The 17,408-nt window shown below is 42.6% G+C and overlaps 1 protein-coding gene across 5 annotated transcripts in view; it reads right to left on the minus strand.

The window, feature by feature from the left end:
• The window catches only part of WDR59 (WD repeat domain 59), an 87,071-nt gene that overhangs the window by 2,071 nt on the left and 67,592 nt on the right, over positions 1-17,408 (minus strand). For 2 of the 5 annotated variants that reach the window (XM_019807879.2, XM_002927134.4), the window contains 7 exons: positions 14,448-14,581; positions 13,002-13,083; positions 9,411-9,523; positions 7,510-7,660; positions 7,356-7,428; positions 5,502-5,628; positions 5,202-5,344 (listed from right to left, as the gene is read on the minus strand). In XM_019807879.2, coding sequence (XP_019663438.1) covers positions 5,202-5,344; positions 5,502-5,628; positions 7,356-7,428; positions 7,510-7,660; positions 9,411-9,523; positions 13,002-13,083; positions 14,448-14,581 — 823 coding nt within the window. The other 3 variants (XR_004629060.1, XM_034672488.1, XM_019807880.2) reach the window with 3 other exon arrangements.

Raw genomic sequence — 17,408 nt, forward strand, 5'->3', positions numbered from 1 at the left:
CGTCTCCCTGCGCACTCCTGCACAGCCCCTGCTCCCCTCTCTCACCTGCTGGCCTTCCCCCTTCCCTAGAAAAAGAGAAGCCTTCATCTCCAGCCACCAAGCCTTCAAATTTCCCTACTTGCTCCTCTTCTCCTTTCACCTCCTGCAACAGAGGAAGGCTCCTTTCTTGTACCTGAGCCAGTTCCTCCGCCTCAGGACAAATGGCAGTCACAAAAATGTACCAATAGACTTTTAAAATTCATGGCAACTAAGGAAAAATGTTATGATAGTCCTAGTTCAGGTAAATCCTGAGGCAAATTAGATGGGTTTGGTAAGTTTGGTGAAAAATAGCCATGTCTTGTCCATCTATGCGTAACTTTTTATGTTAGGTAAGACTTTGACTTTTGTTCTTGTGAAGAGCCTAATTAGTTTAAATTTCTTAAACTTCCTTTACTGGTTTTATTGGTTGGACAAGATTCAACCTTTAAAATTATGAGAATGTGGCACAGCGGTTAAGCGTCTGCCTTCGGCTCAGGGCGTGATCCCGGCGTTATGGGATCGAGCCCCACGTCAGGCTCTTCCGCTATGAGCCTGCTTCTTCCTCTCCCACTCCCCCTACTTGTGTTCCCTCTCTCACTGGCTGTCTCTATCTCTGTCGAATAAATAAATAAAATCTTTAAAAAAATAAATAAAATTATGAGAATGTAAAAATTGTACATTCAATAAATTGAATTACGTCTTTAAAAAGAGGCTGTTCTTTGACATTTGAGATAACTGTAAATGTAAACTTAATTATTCTCCAGATCTATCTTGGTAAAATTATTAAAATGTCATCTCCCTGAAAAATTCAGTACGTCATTAGTAACTGTGTTTCTCCATACTGTGTCAGCTTAAATGTAACCTCCAAAATCATTATTAAGACTTTGAACTAATATTTCATTTAGTTAATTAATGAATCATTTGGGGGGATGTGGCCAATTTCTAAGTGGATATAAATTCACAAAGACAGGGATTACAAAAACGCTAAGTCACTAAGCATAATTTTAATATTTCTCTCTTGCCTCTTACTGTCCTACATAATGGAACGGCCATTAGTTGAGAAGGACAGGCACACATTTGGGCCATGCTGGTGTAGAGACTAACTTTTGCTACATTTGGAGCTACAAAGGGATGCAGAGTTTGTGTGAAATCACAAGCTGTCAAGGTGTCTTTTACAGGAACACTGACAAACTGGGGGAATATCAGGGAAGGAAGCATATGACCACAGTTACAGGCTTTGCAGGTGAAACCCAGCAGAGGCAAAATGGATCATTCCTGGTTCCTAATGGACAAACTAATAAAGACAATAAAAATACACCTGGCACGTAAATGATCAAATTATGATTCCTGAGGCTTTATAAAAACCCCCAGGCAGAAGCCAGCTCCCAAGTCTTAGCACCATATGGCCCTACATACAGAAGAGCTGTGTGTATTAATTACCATCAATTACACAAATGTAAATAAAACCAACCAAATAAACAAGATGTTAAATTAATAATGTAGAAGCAGAAAATGGCCGAACAAAATTTAGATGACGCACGGCTCTGAGGCAGGATTTGGGGGGCAGGACAAACACCTTGCCTCTGCCACCAAGATGACCAAGCGCCACATACCACAATGGAAAAAAAACAAAATCAAAAATCATCTTGTAATGGAGACGGTTTATTAAAAACATATTCTGTCTAGCACCATCCCCTCAAAATAAATGAAGCCTCGAGCCCTTTCTATAAATCTAACCCCTTAAATGAACAGAATTTTATCCCTAAAATTTGCCGCTGATATGGGACGACCCTTGCAGATGTGATAAGTCTGAAAGGAAACTGCTGCTTTTCCAGCAATTTGGAGACTAACGGTAGCCCTGGTAACCCTGTAGTATTTTTCTCTCAATATCTGCTGTTTGCTAGAATTGAGCAGTCTAATTCTTCCAAAGTAATAAATAATAAGGATGAAAATACTTAATGCTTTTGTTTGAGTCTTCTATCTTTCCTAATCCCTCACCTTTGAAATCTTGCAATACTGTTTGTAATGGTATTTGGACACTCTATTCATTCTTCAGGATCATTTAAGTCTTCATGAGTTCCTGTTTTACTTCTCTGACTGGATTATACTTTCTGACACCACCTCCCCTAAACCACACCTTGTGTTTCCTTGTATAGCCAACAGAACCTGGCATGATGCTTATAACTGATGTCAGTAAGAACGCATTGTAACAGTTACCTATCTCTGTGATTCACGCATTTTCCTGAAAACTAATTCTAAATGACAAATTGCTCCAGGTCTTCATTACTCTGATACACTTTAATGCACTTAGATGCTCTAAAAATACATCGCCCAAATAGCATTTTGCATCTTTGTGTTTCCTCAAGTATATACACCGAAATAATCCATATTAAAACAATCTTTGTTATTTGATATCTAAATCTCTGTATTACTCTGGTTTTTTTTAAGTGATTTTAAGTAATCTCTACACCCAACGTGGGGTTCGAACTCACAACCGCAAGATCGAGAGTCACATGCTCCACCGACTGAGCCAGCCCAACACCCCTTGTTTGGGTTTTTTAATTGAAACTACATACATACAAATTGAAGAGTCAAATAATGCTATACGTTTGATTAACAAAACCAGCATTCCCTTCCACCCCCTCTCCCGTCACTCCCGGGAGGAAATCCTACCAAGGCATTTAACTTTTTGTTTCTACCTTCTATCTCCAATTCTTAATTTCCACATTTAAGCATTATCTCAACTTTCCCGTGGAAGCTTCTTTCACTCCCCAATCCCTCTAGCCACACACATACCCCATCCCTCATATTCCCCATGCAGTTCCATTGTTACTTGGTTAGATCAGCATTCTGTTTTTACATCATCTATCTAGGTGAACATTATTCAAGCCAAGCCACATACCATGACCACTTTTCCTTTCTTGCAAGCTTGGTTTTTCTTAGTAACCGTCTTGTTGTTGACTTAGTTTGCTTATCATAATTGACCTGCAAACCCTCTCTCAAATATCTGAATCTCTATAAATATATTGGACACTGAAATCCACTAGCTATTTTTCTAACTTTCTCTTCTTGGACACAACGCTCCTAAAACCCCAACCTGGATGGGTCTGTCTCTGGGTCTGCCACGTGCATCTCCCTTTACCGTCATCCTGATTCCCTGCCTTCCTGGATAGGCTGAAAGTTTACTTTCACCTGTGACGGATCGTTTGGGGCAGGATTCTAGGTTAGAAATCATTTTCTGGAGAATTCCAAAGGCACTGCTGCATTGTCCTCTCCTTTCCAGTACCTAGTTGACCACTCCTGAGACATGTGGTGCTGCCCATATTCCTTATCCTCTGTATGGGACCTGCTCTCTCTCTCTGGAAGCTCCCAGGGTACTTTCTTTATCCCGGGTCTTTCTTCATTCACCACACTAGGTGCTTAGAGGGCCCTTTCAATCTGGAAAGCTGTTTGACTTCTCTGGAGAACGAAAATTCCTGATTTTCTGTTGTGATAGAGGAAGGGTCATTATCTGCTCTGCAAACTAGGAGCAGAGCCCTGGGGAACCCTAAAAAGGCCATCAAACAATACTCCTGTGACTGGTCCCACCTTCGTGCCACTTCCAGAGGTGCCAAGCATCACTAAATCCTGAGCCATCGGGAGTGGAGGTGGGAGTTCTGTCATGTGTGGTACTGTTTTTCTGCCAGTCAGTTCAGGCCCTGTCAAATCAGTTACCACTAAGCTATATGCCTCCCTGGTCCCAAATGCTATCAACAACATGATTCTCTTTGCACGGTTATGCCTTTTCAGGAAAGCTCTGGATAGACGCTTTGTGGCGGGGGAGGGGTATCAATGTGTGGGAGAGAGAGGAAATCAATGTGTGCTCAGACACCCCCCCCATGGCGGTCTTCCACATCACCCTTTAAAACCTTTCTCTTAGCTCCTTTCAGATCACACTCTGGCTTTTCTTCAAAACTCACCGGTGTCTCCTTGAGTCCATCTCTGGCTCTTCACGTAGACTCAAGTTGCAGGTACTGGCTTCTCTCAAGGCCCGGAGCGGGTGGGCTCTTGCTCTCCCTGTACTCTTCCTCCCCACCCCCAGGTCCCAGGTCAATATACCCATTCTCACAGCTCCAGTACCACCAACATGCTGAAGAGTCTCAAAATTGCTAGTTCTCGCTCCATGCTCCACTTTGGGCTCCAGACTCACATCTGGCCACCTACATGACTTTATGGTCTGGCAGCACACACCCATCTTCAGCTGTCCCAAACAGATTTTAATTTTCTTAATTTTCTTCCAGCCTATCTTACAACATGGCACCACCACCTACCCACTTGCCCAAGCAGGAAACCTGGGAATCATTTAAGCTCTATCCCTTCCTCTCAATCCCACATCCAATTTGTCAGCATATTATGTGGAGTGTACCTCTAAAAAGTATTTCCAATCCACCCCTCTACGTCCATTGATATTGTCCGAGACTAGGCCGTTGACCTTCCTCTGACTACCCTAACAGTCTTCAAACTTCCACCCCACCTTCCTCCAATCCTTTCTTCATATAACAGCCACTGATTCTCTCAAAATAGAAACCAGAGCATGTCACTTACCTCTTAATACCCTTTGAAGCTTACCATCAGACTCAGAATACAATCTCAATTCTGTACCATGACTTGCAAGTCCCTAATTATCCTACAATCTAATTTGGCACTCCTCTTCCCGCTCACTGTGTTCTAGCCACAGATGGCTTCTCATCCCTCTACCGCAGCCCCTCAGAAAGGCCTTCCCCGCACACAGCCAGACATCACCTGAAATTCTCCCTCCCTGCTCTCCCTGCGCCAACATCCTTTTTGTTTGCTCATAAACACTGATCACAACCTATAGTTATTTAATTGTGAGTTCCATGAGGGGAAGGAATGTGCCAGCACTGTGCCTCACAGGAGCTCAATATGTCTTAGTTGAATATATGAATGAGTACCCCTCCTTCGAATCAATATCTGAGTACTATATATAAAACTTAGAAGAGAAATGTACTCTCGTCATGAAATGCAAGGGTTTTCGGAAGGTTGGAACACGCTCAAAATGCTTCAGAAATTTCTGCTCCTAAGTGAGAAGCTAAAAGACTTCACTCCAAGTCTTCTGTTTACAGACAAACTACATTATAGGACCTCTCATAGAGCAATGGGAAAAGAAAGAAATGTGTATTCACCAATCCCTTTGTGAGGATCAGGAGGATAGGAGACAAACTTCAGCACCTCAGCTCGTTTCTCTCTCAGACCCCAGCGATAGAGGATTTCTCCATAGCATTTCTTAAAGTCATCAAATTGCTGGGTATTGGCGGGGTCCAGAAGCCTGGATAAAACTCAAAAGATTTCCTGTCAGTTCCTTTAAGAAAAAACAAGCTCGATACCTAATGAACTAATTAACATACCTCTCTTACAGCAAGAATCTTGATTTTGGGGAATCTAAGCATTATGAAATTGCAGCTCTCACCTGGGAAGGCTGTTACCTTTTATTTTTATCATGCTGATCACGTTCCCGTTCACGGGGATCACTGTAGGTAAGACTCCCAAAGCGGATTTCTTCTGGAGAAGACTCTCCCCAAGGTGAGGAGACATGTTCTGCCTCTCTTCCCGCTGAAGCAAATCAAATGGGAAGGGAAAGGGAAATCAGAGAAGGCGTGGAAAGTGTCTGAAAACTCTCATAATGCAGAGTGTGCTCAATTTAGTCACTGGAAGAAAAATAAACTGGGCTGAAGATGCTGAGAAATATAACCAAGCAGAATTCTTTCCTACCCTTACCTTTTTATCTAGATATTTACTGTTAAGGTAACTTGACAACTAAGTACACACATAATGATTAAGCAGCGTTATGGTACAGTGGTATAGAATATTAGATAAAGCAGTCATTATTGATAAAGACTTTTTAAATGACATAAGAATGCTCATAATAAAAACAGAACACAAAATCATATATATAGAATGACCCTTCACAAACACACACACACAGATTGGGAAAAAATGTTTTGGAATGTTAATAGACATTACTTCTAGGTGGAGGTTCAGTGATAATTATTTTCTTCTCTAATACTTTTTTTTTTTCCACTGAGCATGTATTACTTTTTTTTTTTAAGATTTATTTATTTATTTGAGAGAGAGAGAGAGAAAGAGACTATTCATGTGCGCATACGCACGTGCAGGGGAGAGGGGCAGAAAGAGAGGGAGAGAGAGAGAATCTCTAGCAGACTCCCCGCTGACCACAGAGCTCGATGTGGGGCTCAACCTCACAACCCAGAGATCATCACCTGAGGTCAAACCAAGAGTTGGACACTTAACCAACTAAGCCACCCAGGCGCCCCCATGCAATTACTCTTATAATCAAGAAAATTAAAGGAATAAGATTTCTGTCTTTTCCACCCCATTCCCCTAAATGGGTTTTCCAGGAAAGAGAAATGTCACTTTGTTGAAACATTTAAAAATTTCAAAACATCTTAAAGTTTCATAGTTTTAAAGCCATTTTCAATATAATAAAAGAACTTTCCTGACTTCTTGGGCAAATGGTACTGGTAAAATGTTTTTCTGCATGACACAGAATCACTGTCGGCAAAACAGTGATATTCTCTTAGGAAATTGACACTGTACTTACTGGCCACAAACTACTGCTTTTTGTTTGGGTCTTTTTTTTTCTTAATACCTTCTAGCTCTTCCTATCAAACTACTGGAGCTACAACTTCTTTGCCTGCCCTGCCTCTAACAGGCTCTACCTCCTACTTCAAAGTCTCTATATGTGTAGCTTCTATTCTAGAGGCTGGGAAACTACATCACCAACCTCATTCAAGTTCTATACAAGATAAGAATAAATTCTAAGGAAAAAAAAAAAGAAAATTAAGATAATTTTTAAAAAGAAATTTCAAAAATCTGGAAGCCACAAACACACTTATTCGTTAAACAGACCTTTATGGCCAGCTGGAATCAGGCTCATCTTCTTTTCTCTACAGTGAAAGGAGGCAAGTGGGAAGAGACAGCTAACAAGAAGTGGCAGGTGACTGGAGTGGTGTGGGGGGCATGTGAGGGAGAAAAGATGAGGGTTGGATTAAACTGGGTGAACACTGAAGTTCCACTGTCAGTCTCTCAAGATTACAAGTTGAAAAGCAACCCAGCCAGGCACAAAGACATACCAGAACCTGGTCTGTTCGAGTCCAGGCCTTGCTAACTTCAGCATCCCCATCATATTAAATTGGAAGAGAAATGAGAAACAAGGGAGATACAGAGTGCATCTATCAACTCAAGTTGACACAGTTAATGATTCACGCAGTTTTTACAGTACTGGAAATCCAGCTTGGCTAAGTCAGCTCCATACCAACCTATGTTCCAGCCACCAGTGTTGAGCCCTGGGTCTGACATGCTTGAGCAGGAGCCCGAGGAAGTAAAGCTGGGCTGCAGGACAAATAGGAGCAGCGTCAGAACACGCTTCCCTTTAGGAGAGGTCAGACACAACACACAAGGCCACAAGCTTACATATCGGCTATGAGACACCACAAGGTTAGAGGAACGGCCGGGAAAGGGTCCGAAGGGGTTGGGTATTCCCTGAGGCCGAGACTGGGCTTCAAACACACTGCAGAGCATGGCCAAAGTCTGGACATCCCGGAGTCGGCAGTAGTGAGCCAACCTGGAGGAAAAAATGAGAGAAAAAGTCAAGAGAAGAGATACAGGAAGGATAACTGTCACAGCTGTGGTGGGCTGCTGACAGGGGTAGAATTCTGCCTTACAAAACCGTTGGGAACCAGGGCTTTCTACACATTCGGCAGCTTGCACGTTGAGTCTGGCTAAATTTGTTTTGGAGAAGAATGTATCCAAGTATTACAAATGAGCTGGACTACCCATCTGAAAGCCTTTGGTTGGCATCCAGACATGGCTCAGACCTGAATGTAGCTTCTCAAAGAACTAAGTGGATTAAACTAACATCTGAATGAGGCCATGCATGTGCTCTTGGTCTCCCCAACTCCAAGAAGAATCACTCTTCACTCGTAACCTAATGCTACATGAAGGCACTGTACCACCAGCATAGTATGGAGAGCTGGCAATAGAGTCAAAGGTGGAATTATGAATATGAGCTATTAAATAAGAATAATAAGGAATATTTTTAGCTTTTAGGTACTCACGTCCTCTTTGCTCCTTTTGGAACCACTATGCTAGGATGTGAGGTAGGGATCAGAGCAACTTGGCCTTTGTGATAGAATGATACTGATACTTTCCTACCAAGCAACGTATGGTATTTCTTTTTTTTTTTTTTTAAAGATTTTATTTATTTATTTGACAGAGATAGAGACAGCCAGCAAGAGAGGGAACACAGGCAGGGGGAGTGGGAGAGGAAGAAGCAGGCTCACAGTGGAGGAGCCTGATGTGGGGCTCGATCCCACAACGCCAGGATCACGCCCTGAGCCGAAGGCAGACGCTTAACCGCTGTGCCACCCAGGCGCCCCTATGTATGGTATTTCTTAAAAGTGTTTTCATACCACCATATTTGAGCCTTATGGGATGTGGATAGAACAACCATTACCATCCCTGCATCACCATGAGGTGACTGAAGCTTCAGCATAGGTCCCAGGTCCGGCCTCAACAAGTAACTCAAGCAATCCTCCACCTGAAGGAATTAGAGCTTCTCTGTCTCTCTGTCAGGCTCTGAGCCTCACAGTTATGAAGGTTCAAGTGGTAAACCATTTTCACATTGTATTTCCAGCTTGCCACATTTCAGTGCAATAAATCCAACACAAATTCAATGTTTCCATAAAGTGCCAAAGTGGGTGAACACATCATCACCCTTGGAAAACATTGAGTCAACATGGAATTAGAGAATCTGCTCTTGGGGGAAAAACTCTATAGCACCCAAAAGATTTACCATTTCAAAAGTTCAAACTCCTGTGTTCAGACTGGTGTGACTTATGGGTTAAAGCATATATCTCTAAAGGACACATGAGTCTCAAATCCTTGTTGTAAATAACAAATACTGTATACTTCCTTCTGCTGTAAGAATTTAGTTCTGCGGGGCGCCTGGGTGGCACAGCGGTTAAGCGTCTGCCTTCGGCTCAGGGCGTGATCCCAGCGTTACGGGATCGAGCCCCACATCAGGCTCCTCCGCTGTGAGCCTGCTTCTTCCTCTCCCACTCCCCCTGCTTGTCCCTCTCTCGCTGGCTGTCTCATCTCTGTCAAATAAATAAATAAAATCTTAAAAAAAAAATCAACTTGTATAAGAGGGCACAGGATTTAAAGGTTGATAATGACTCGAAAGCNTATAGCACTAATGGGAAAGATCTCACTTCTTCCCGTTCCTCAGACCTCTTTGATGAAAATACTGCAAGGGTTTAGAGACCTAAAATTTACATCAGTTGCTTTCCTCACTTTTAGCTCTCAAAACCTACAGGGACTCCAGCAGCTGTCGCCCAAACGGATGTCGAGCCCAGGGTGTTTCCAAATCTGGGTCAGACTTGGGACCAAGGCAAAGATCTGTAGCGACTGTAGCCAGCGACCAAACCTGGAACAGATTGAAGAAAAACCCTCGAAGTCAGACTAGTGAGGACAGGACCAGGAAGCATGAAAGAACCCCACCTCTCCTCCACACACAGCCTACAGCCTTGCTGTTCTGAGGGCAATAAGAACTGGGAATATTAGGCCCCCTTCTAGACACACTGAATCAAAATTTGCATTTTAACAAGATTCTCTGGGGACTTTAATGCTCGAGAAACACCAGTCTTAAAAACTTTTATTAAGCAAATTTCAAAGAAATGACACCACACATTAACTACAATGGGTTGTCTCAAGTGACTTCTGTTGCCTCATTAGTGAACAGGCACGGAGAGGAAAAAAAGCATCACATTTCAGATCTGTCCTTTGCCCAAGTAACGGGAAACTTTGTTGCTTTCATTACAAAAGTTTCAGTATACTCTCAAAGCTAAAGAAAAATAGGCCAGGACAAAATAGACTTGACTTTCTTTTTGTTGACATCAAATCTGAGGAATATCTCCAAACTTGAAATCTCACAGGGCTTGGGGCCATCAAGCAGAAACTAATATTCACTAGATGTCTATTAAATCCAAGATTTAGCACACGCTAATATTAAATACATCATGCTGTCAACAGAGCCTCCTTCCCTCCACATTTTTTTTTTTAAAGATTTTATTTATTTATTTGACAGAGATAGAGACAGCCAGCGAGAGTGGGAACACAAGCAGGGGGAGTGGGAGAGGAAGAAGCAGGCTCATAGCAGAGGAGCCTGATGTGGGGCTCGATCCCAGAACGCCGGGATCACGCCCTGAGCCGAAGGCAAACGCTTAACCGCTGTGCCACCCAGGCGCCCCTCCTCCACATTTTTAAAAATGGAATACTACCGGGAAATCTTTCTTTCTTTTTTTTTTTTTTTAAAGATTTTTTATTTATTTGACAGAGACAGCCAGCTAGAGAGGGAACACAAGCAGGGGGAGTGGGAGAGGAAGAAGCAGGCTCACAGCAGAAGAGCCTGATGTGGGGCTCGATCCCAGAACACCGGGATCACGCCCTGAGCCGAAGGCAGAGGCTTAACCGCTGTGCCACCCAGGCGTCTCCATGGGAAATCTTTCTTAGTAGCAATACATCACTGTATGCCCACTACCTGGAAAACACTATACTAGACTCTGTGAGAAACTTAAAGGGAAGAAAATACAGACTTTAATCGACAAGTCTATAATCTAAGGAAAAAAAGAATAAACAAAAATACTGAAAAATGGGTAGAGAAACACATCAGATATGTGAAAAATCAATTAAATTAGGTGGCACCGATATACTCAAGCACCAAGTACTGATTAAGACAAGATACATGAGGTTTACTTTCATCTCTATCACCAATGACCCACCTGAACAGTTGCTGAGAGAAGTTAATGTCTCTCTGGGATAGGACAAGATGTTTATTACCCTGGCTGACAATTTAGGCATGTTACTTCCTCGCTTTTTAAAAAAAGATTTACTTATTTATTTTAGAGAGAGAGAGGGACAGAGCACGGGAGAGGCAAAGGGAGAGGCAGGGAGAATTTCAAGCAGACCCCCTGCTGAGTGCAGAGCCTGGTGTAGGGCTTGATCTCACGACCCTCAGATCATGACCTGAGCCGAAACCAAGAGTCCGAAGCTTAACCGACTGAGCCACCCAGATACCCTGTTACTTCCTCACTTTTAATATACATTTCCTAAATGGCTTCAATAGGAATAGTTGACATTTGGGTTTATTTCTGCAAGTCTTTGCAAAACAGTAGACGCATCATCATCAACATGTGGGTAAAAAAGAACAAAAAAACAATCTTCAAGCATTTGCACTGATGCCATTTCTGTCCCTTTACATGTACCGTGCCACAAATGATGACAATAATTACAGGAACAGAGTGGCAACTGTCTCACATATTGGATATTTGCCATCCAGAAGAGATAGGTATGGGAGTTTTACATATATGACCTTATTTCTTTCTCATAGGTACTAGAATCAGGACTATTGAAGTTGAGGAAATTGAAGTTCAGAAAGATTAAGTGCTGCCCAGGATCACACAACATTTTTTTTTTTTAAAGTAGGCTTCATACCCAGCACGGAGCCTAACATGGGGTTTAAAAATCATGACCCTGATTACCCCCCCTTTCTTTATCCCTTTCTTCCCCTACCAATCATCCGAGTTCTTATGTTCCACAGATGAGAGAAATCATATGATAATTGTCTTTCTATGCTTGACTTATTTCACTTAGCATAATCAGAAGGGGGAATGAAACATGAGAGACTATGGACTATGAGAAACAAACTGAAGACTTCAGAGGGGAGGGGGGTGGGGGAATGGGATAGACTGGTGATGGGTAGTAAGGAGGGCACGTATTGCATGGTGCACTGGGTGTTATACGCAACTAATAAAGCATCGAACTTTGCATCAGAATCCGGGGATGTACTGTATGGTGACTAACATAATATAATAAAAAAAATCATTTAAAAAAAAAAATCATGACCCTGAGATCAAGACCTGAGCTGGGATCAAAAGTCAGATGCTTAAACAAACAAGCTAGCCAGGCACCCCTCAAAGATTTTATTTTTAAATAATCTTTACACCCAACATGGGGCTTGAACTTACAACCCCAAGATCAAGAGTCACATGTTCTACTGACTGAGCCAACCAAGCGTCTCGCCCACAATTTTTTTTTTTAATTATAAGTAAACTCTACACCACACACGGGACCTGAACTTCCAACCCAGAGATCAAGAGTCACATGCTCTACTGACTGAGCCAGCCAGATGCCCCCTTGAAACAAAGCAATTTTTTTAAAGATTTATTTATTTATTTGAGAAATAGAGAGAGAGCACCAGCAAGAGAGACAGAGGGAGAGGGAGAAGAGAATCCAAAGCAGATTCCGTGTTGAACTCGGAGCCCAACACAGGGCTTGATCTCATGACCCTGAGATCACAACCTGACCCCAAACCAAGAGTCAGATGCCCAACTGACTGCGCCACCCAGGCGCCCCTGAAGCAAAGCATTTTTGAAAGTATAAAAACCCCAGCACAACAGAATTGAGAGTCCAAACGGCAAAGGCACAGATACGCACGTTTATGTGTGTAACAATCACCACGGTATCAGAGTAGAAATGTAATAAAAAATTCTCAGTATGTGCTTTAAGATCTTCTCAACTAAACTCTAATAAGAGAAAGACCCAAAGGGGGCCGCCTGGCTGGGTGGCTCAGTTGGAAGAACATGCAACTCGTGATCTCGGGGTCATGAGTTCAAGCCCCACACTGGGGGTAGAGATTACTTAAAGAAATAAATATTTTTTAAAAAAGAGAGAAAACCCAAAGGATTTAGAAAGCTGCTCTAGCTCTGTAGTTTGGCAAAGAAAGTGGGAGAGGAATTGCAAAATAGGAAGCACGCCTTGAAAGGCCACTAACCCAATATTATGCAGTGAAAACAATCGGCTCAAAAAGCAAACTACAGATGGCCATCAGAAAGGATGCACAATACCTGGACAAGGTCCTTCCTTCCAACAAGCAAGGCAGAAGTGGCATTCTTCTGGCATGTTTCCTGAATATCATTCACATTCAATCTGAAATGTAAAAAGAAGGAAAAAGTTTATTTCTAGTCTAACCTCCTAAATCAGGGACCCCTGGTTTAACAGACAAACTAAAAACTGCCTCTTGAGTTGTCACCCAAAATGTTTAATCCATGTTGGCCTTAAGCTTCATTCTTGCTACGTAATATGGAGAAAAAGCTTACCCAACAGCTCAGGCTGTGGGTTCACGCCGGGGGAAGGTGAAATTGTTCACCTCTCTAAAGTCCGGACAGGAAGCCAGCCCCAAATGTCAATTTGGCAACCAGCTTTTCTGTGGATTTCCCCAGGCTTAAAGGTTGAATAAAAAGGAATTTAAATATGTGCAACACTGTGGTTTCTAACAAAGAGTGGTATGCTGTGTATATATTACAAAATAAACACTTTTTGTTATGTGTTCCAGTTCAAGAAGAAGGGTGACCACAGGCCAGCCTCTGTATGCCTGTCACTAGCCTCCCAACTCCCTTCAACCAAAGTGGCTCTGCTTTTAAGTGCTTTACATATCAGTATGGAAAGGAGAATTCTGAGGCTGTTCCCAAGATTTCTGCGCCACCCCCCCAACACATCTAATATAATCCCCCCCTTTAATTATGGGTGATATCAGTGAATATTGATGGGCTACCACACCCAAGATTAGGTTATTGATCAGTCCACTCTGAATGTGTCAAAAGGGAGATTATTGTAGGTGGGCCTGATCTAATCAGGTGGGACCTTAGAAAGAAAGTGAAGCATCAGAGAGAAACTCCTGCTGGTCTCACAGATGAAAATCACGAAGTTCTATGTCTTCAAGGAACTAAATTCTGCTAACAACCTGAATGAGCTTGGGAGAGGACTCTGAGCATTGGATAAGACCACTACCTGGCCACCTCTACAATTTCAGCCTGGTGAGACCTGAGCAAAGACCCAGCTAAGCCATGCCTGGAGCCAGACCCATGGAAACCAAGATAAGAAGTGTATGTTATTTTAAGCTGCGAAGTTTGTGGTACCTTGTTACGCAGCAATAAAAAGCTCATACACTGGTGTCCTCCTAAAACTTCTTCTGAAGAAAGGGTTCCAATACTTACTTATTTTTTTGAGAGAGAGATAAAGACACAGAGAGGGAGCATGTGCAGGGGGGTAGGGGTGGAGGGGCCAGGAGAGGGAGACAGAAAATCTCAAGGAGGCCCCACGCCCAGCACAGAGCCCGACACAGGGCTTGAACTCACCACCCTGATATCATGACCTGAGCTGAAATCAAGAGCCGATCGCTTAACCGACTAAGCCATCCAGGCGCCCCAAAAGGGTTCCAATACTTTAAAAAAAGAAACAAAACCACATGGATTATAATGACCATGACCGTGTGATAAGCATGGCGGACTTACATGTACAGTTCTCCCAGTGATTTGTGAACAGGAAGAAGGCACGCAGTGTCCTGGATGATAACCTTCCCAGCAGCCTTGATTGGTCGATTGCCAGAGTCCAATCCCTCACGCTTGCTTTTCCATCTCCTGGATTTCTGGGGGAGACGATGAGATATAACTAATGGGGACTTTGATGAATGGAAACCTACAGTCGCAGAGCACATCAGAGTTGGGGCATTGGTTATTTGCAGAGACTTTGCATTACATCATGCCCACAATTATATGAATCAGCATCTGTAGGAAATAAAAGGATGGCAAAGGGCATTGAGCTCTTGGTTCCAAAATCCTAACAGGAAAATATGCACCTGCTACAGTGCTACATACATTGTGCAGGTGCCCAAAAATAGATACCTTGATTCTAGATTTAAAAAAAAAAAAGAAAAGAAAAGAAAGAAAGAACAGCAGGTAAATAAGTTAGTAAAGACCACAAAAATGTGGGAGAAGAGCAACTTTCAAGGTTGGGATCAGCCTTAGGTTCAAAGTTCTTGCTTGAAACTAATCAAAAGTTTTTTTTCTTCTCAGTTAATAGGATTTGTTGAAATTTAATTCAGACACAGCAGTGTGGGCTCTGCAAACCTTAATCTGTGGCAGGCAGACAGAGAAACTCAGCAGCTCAAGGAGAATTACCTGGTTTTTCCTAGCAGACTTGAATTACTTCTAAAAATGATCATTTTAGAATGTCAAAAATACTTGAGCAGAGGGACCTGGGTAATGGACATGGAAGGTCATGAGCAACTGTCCTATTTCCCCAGAGCCTCCCCTACACAAGAGCCTGTGTATGGGAAAATGAGAAATGTCCTGGAAAGGGAGAATTATCAGTGTAGCCCCATGTGGTTTCTTCAAAATGACAACCAACTGAGGGAGCAATATTCTACTTTATTTTATTGCTGAAAGTTAAAAAGGAGTCCACCAAAGTGATTCAACTCAGGGGGGAGGTGACACCCTTATAAACAAAGTTGCTAGGAAAGGGGCCTGCAATCTGGAGTCAGAATACCAACGCGTGCTGGTCTTACTACCACCTGTGCTGGTTCAGTGTGACCCTGGGCGAGTTACTTATTTGCTATGAACTTAGTCTCTTGTCGTCCTCTTTGCTCACTGGTAACTAGGCCTCAAGATGAGCTCCATTCCGATCTTGCATGTCTAGTAAGGCCACAATGAAAAGATGAGAGTGCAGAGTGAAAACATGCCATTAAAAAATCTGTAATGATTATAAGTGTATCATAAGCCCTCCGGCATTTAGATTAGATCATTATTTAGATTACTCACAAATAATACATTTTCCACAAGTGATTTTTATGTAATCACTCTTCCATTCATTAGTCATGGTCTGTATGTAGTTGCTTCTGACCAGCGATGTCCCGTCTAATCCCCAAAGGTGCCCAAAGCATGTAACTTCCTATGGGCTCAGTAAGTGTTATGGAACCTACTAGATCTGGGACACCTGGACTCCATTCGTGGCAGATAAAGTTTAGCTGAGGTCTCTGAACTGTTTATCATAATTTGTAAATACATGTGCTACATTATCATTTTGGAACTTTGACCCAGTTGATCTTAGGAAGCAACTGAGTTACTTTGCGCTTTTTATTCATATACGTTACTGTCAATACAAGAGAAGCCTCGTCTACTACTGTTCGTCTACTACTGTCCACTACTGTCCGGCAGCCCTTCGATTCTTGATTTGTGCTGGCTAGTTTCTGAAGAATTACATACACACTCACAAAAATACTAGCCTTTTAGCCACAAATATCCTGAAGAGGATGCAAGTAAGGGGAGAATGAGCTAAAGCGCATACAGCCTGTCAGAACAGGCTGGAGCCTGCGGTATTAACCAACACAAAACCAATGTCGTCCATGTGCATGAAATAATTTGACGTGACAGGTTGTAGGTAGGGTAATTTTGTGGGCATCCACCAGGCAGTGACAGGAACAGCACAGTGTGGTGAACTGGAACAGGGAGGGTGTTAAGTACACAAACTTTTTCATCCAGGTTCTAGGAGTTTAAAAATTCTAGGAAACAACACCCGTGTGTCCCACATAATTGAATATCTCAAATGAGATTTAGGGTACTGGATTAAAAAAGTAAGAAAGAGGGGCGCCTGGGTGGCACAGAGGTTAAGCATCTGCCTTCGGCTCAGGGCGTGATCCCGGCGTTATGGGATCGAGCCCCACAATCAGGTTCCTCCACTATGAGCCTGTTTCTTCCTCTCCCACTCCCCCTGCTTGTTCCCTCTCTCGCTGGCTGTCTCTATCTCTGTCAAATAAATAAATAAAATCTTTAAAAAAAAAAAAAGAAAGAAAGAAACAAAAGGAAAAGATCTACACTAAAGATTCCATCTGGATGGAATATGATCTGTCTCATTGGTTTTCTGTGTTGGGTGGAAGGCTTCTAAAACACTGTTCCAGGCAGACACTCTGGCTTATTGTGACAAGAGAAAATAAGCAACGTTTGAACAACTGGGTACTTCACTATAGCTCCATGAACTAAACAGTGGAAATAAATGGAGGTCTCATGAGGGATGGAGTCTACTAGCTTTCAGACCACACTGAAAACCACAACTTCCTGTCTTTTTAAGCGAGCTTAATGAAAGCAAAATATTAAGGCCTATGTGCCAAAATGGTCCCTTTGCATACAGACTAGCTCATTTAAAAATGTTTTTCCTAACAACACGAATTATTTCTGAAAGTGATCACCTTAGAACGCCAAAAATACTTGAGCAGAAGGACCTGGGTAATGGACATGAAGGTCATGAGCAACTGTCCTATTTCCCCACAGCCTCACCTTCGTATGGCCACAGAGGGTCTCGTATGTGGAAAATGAGAGATGTCCTGGACGCAAGTCCAAGCGTATAAATGTTTGACGCAGGATTTACAGATGTGTCTGTTATTATGAACACCGTGAGCTCCTGCTCTGGGCTGCTCCCTC

This window comes from Ailuropoda melanoleuca, chromosome 12, assembly GCF_002007445.2.
Source record: "Ailuropoda melanoleuca isolate Jingjing chromosome 12, ASM200744v2, whole genome shotgun sequence".
NCBI classification, from domain to species: Eukaryota; Metazoa; Chordata; class Mammalia; order Carnivora; family Ursidae; genus Ailuropoda; species Ailuropoda melanoleuca.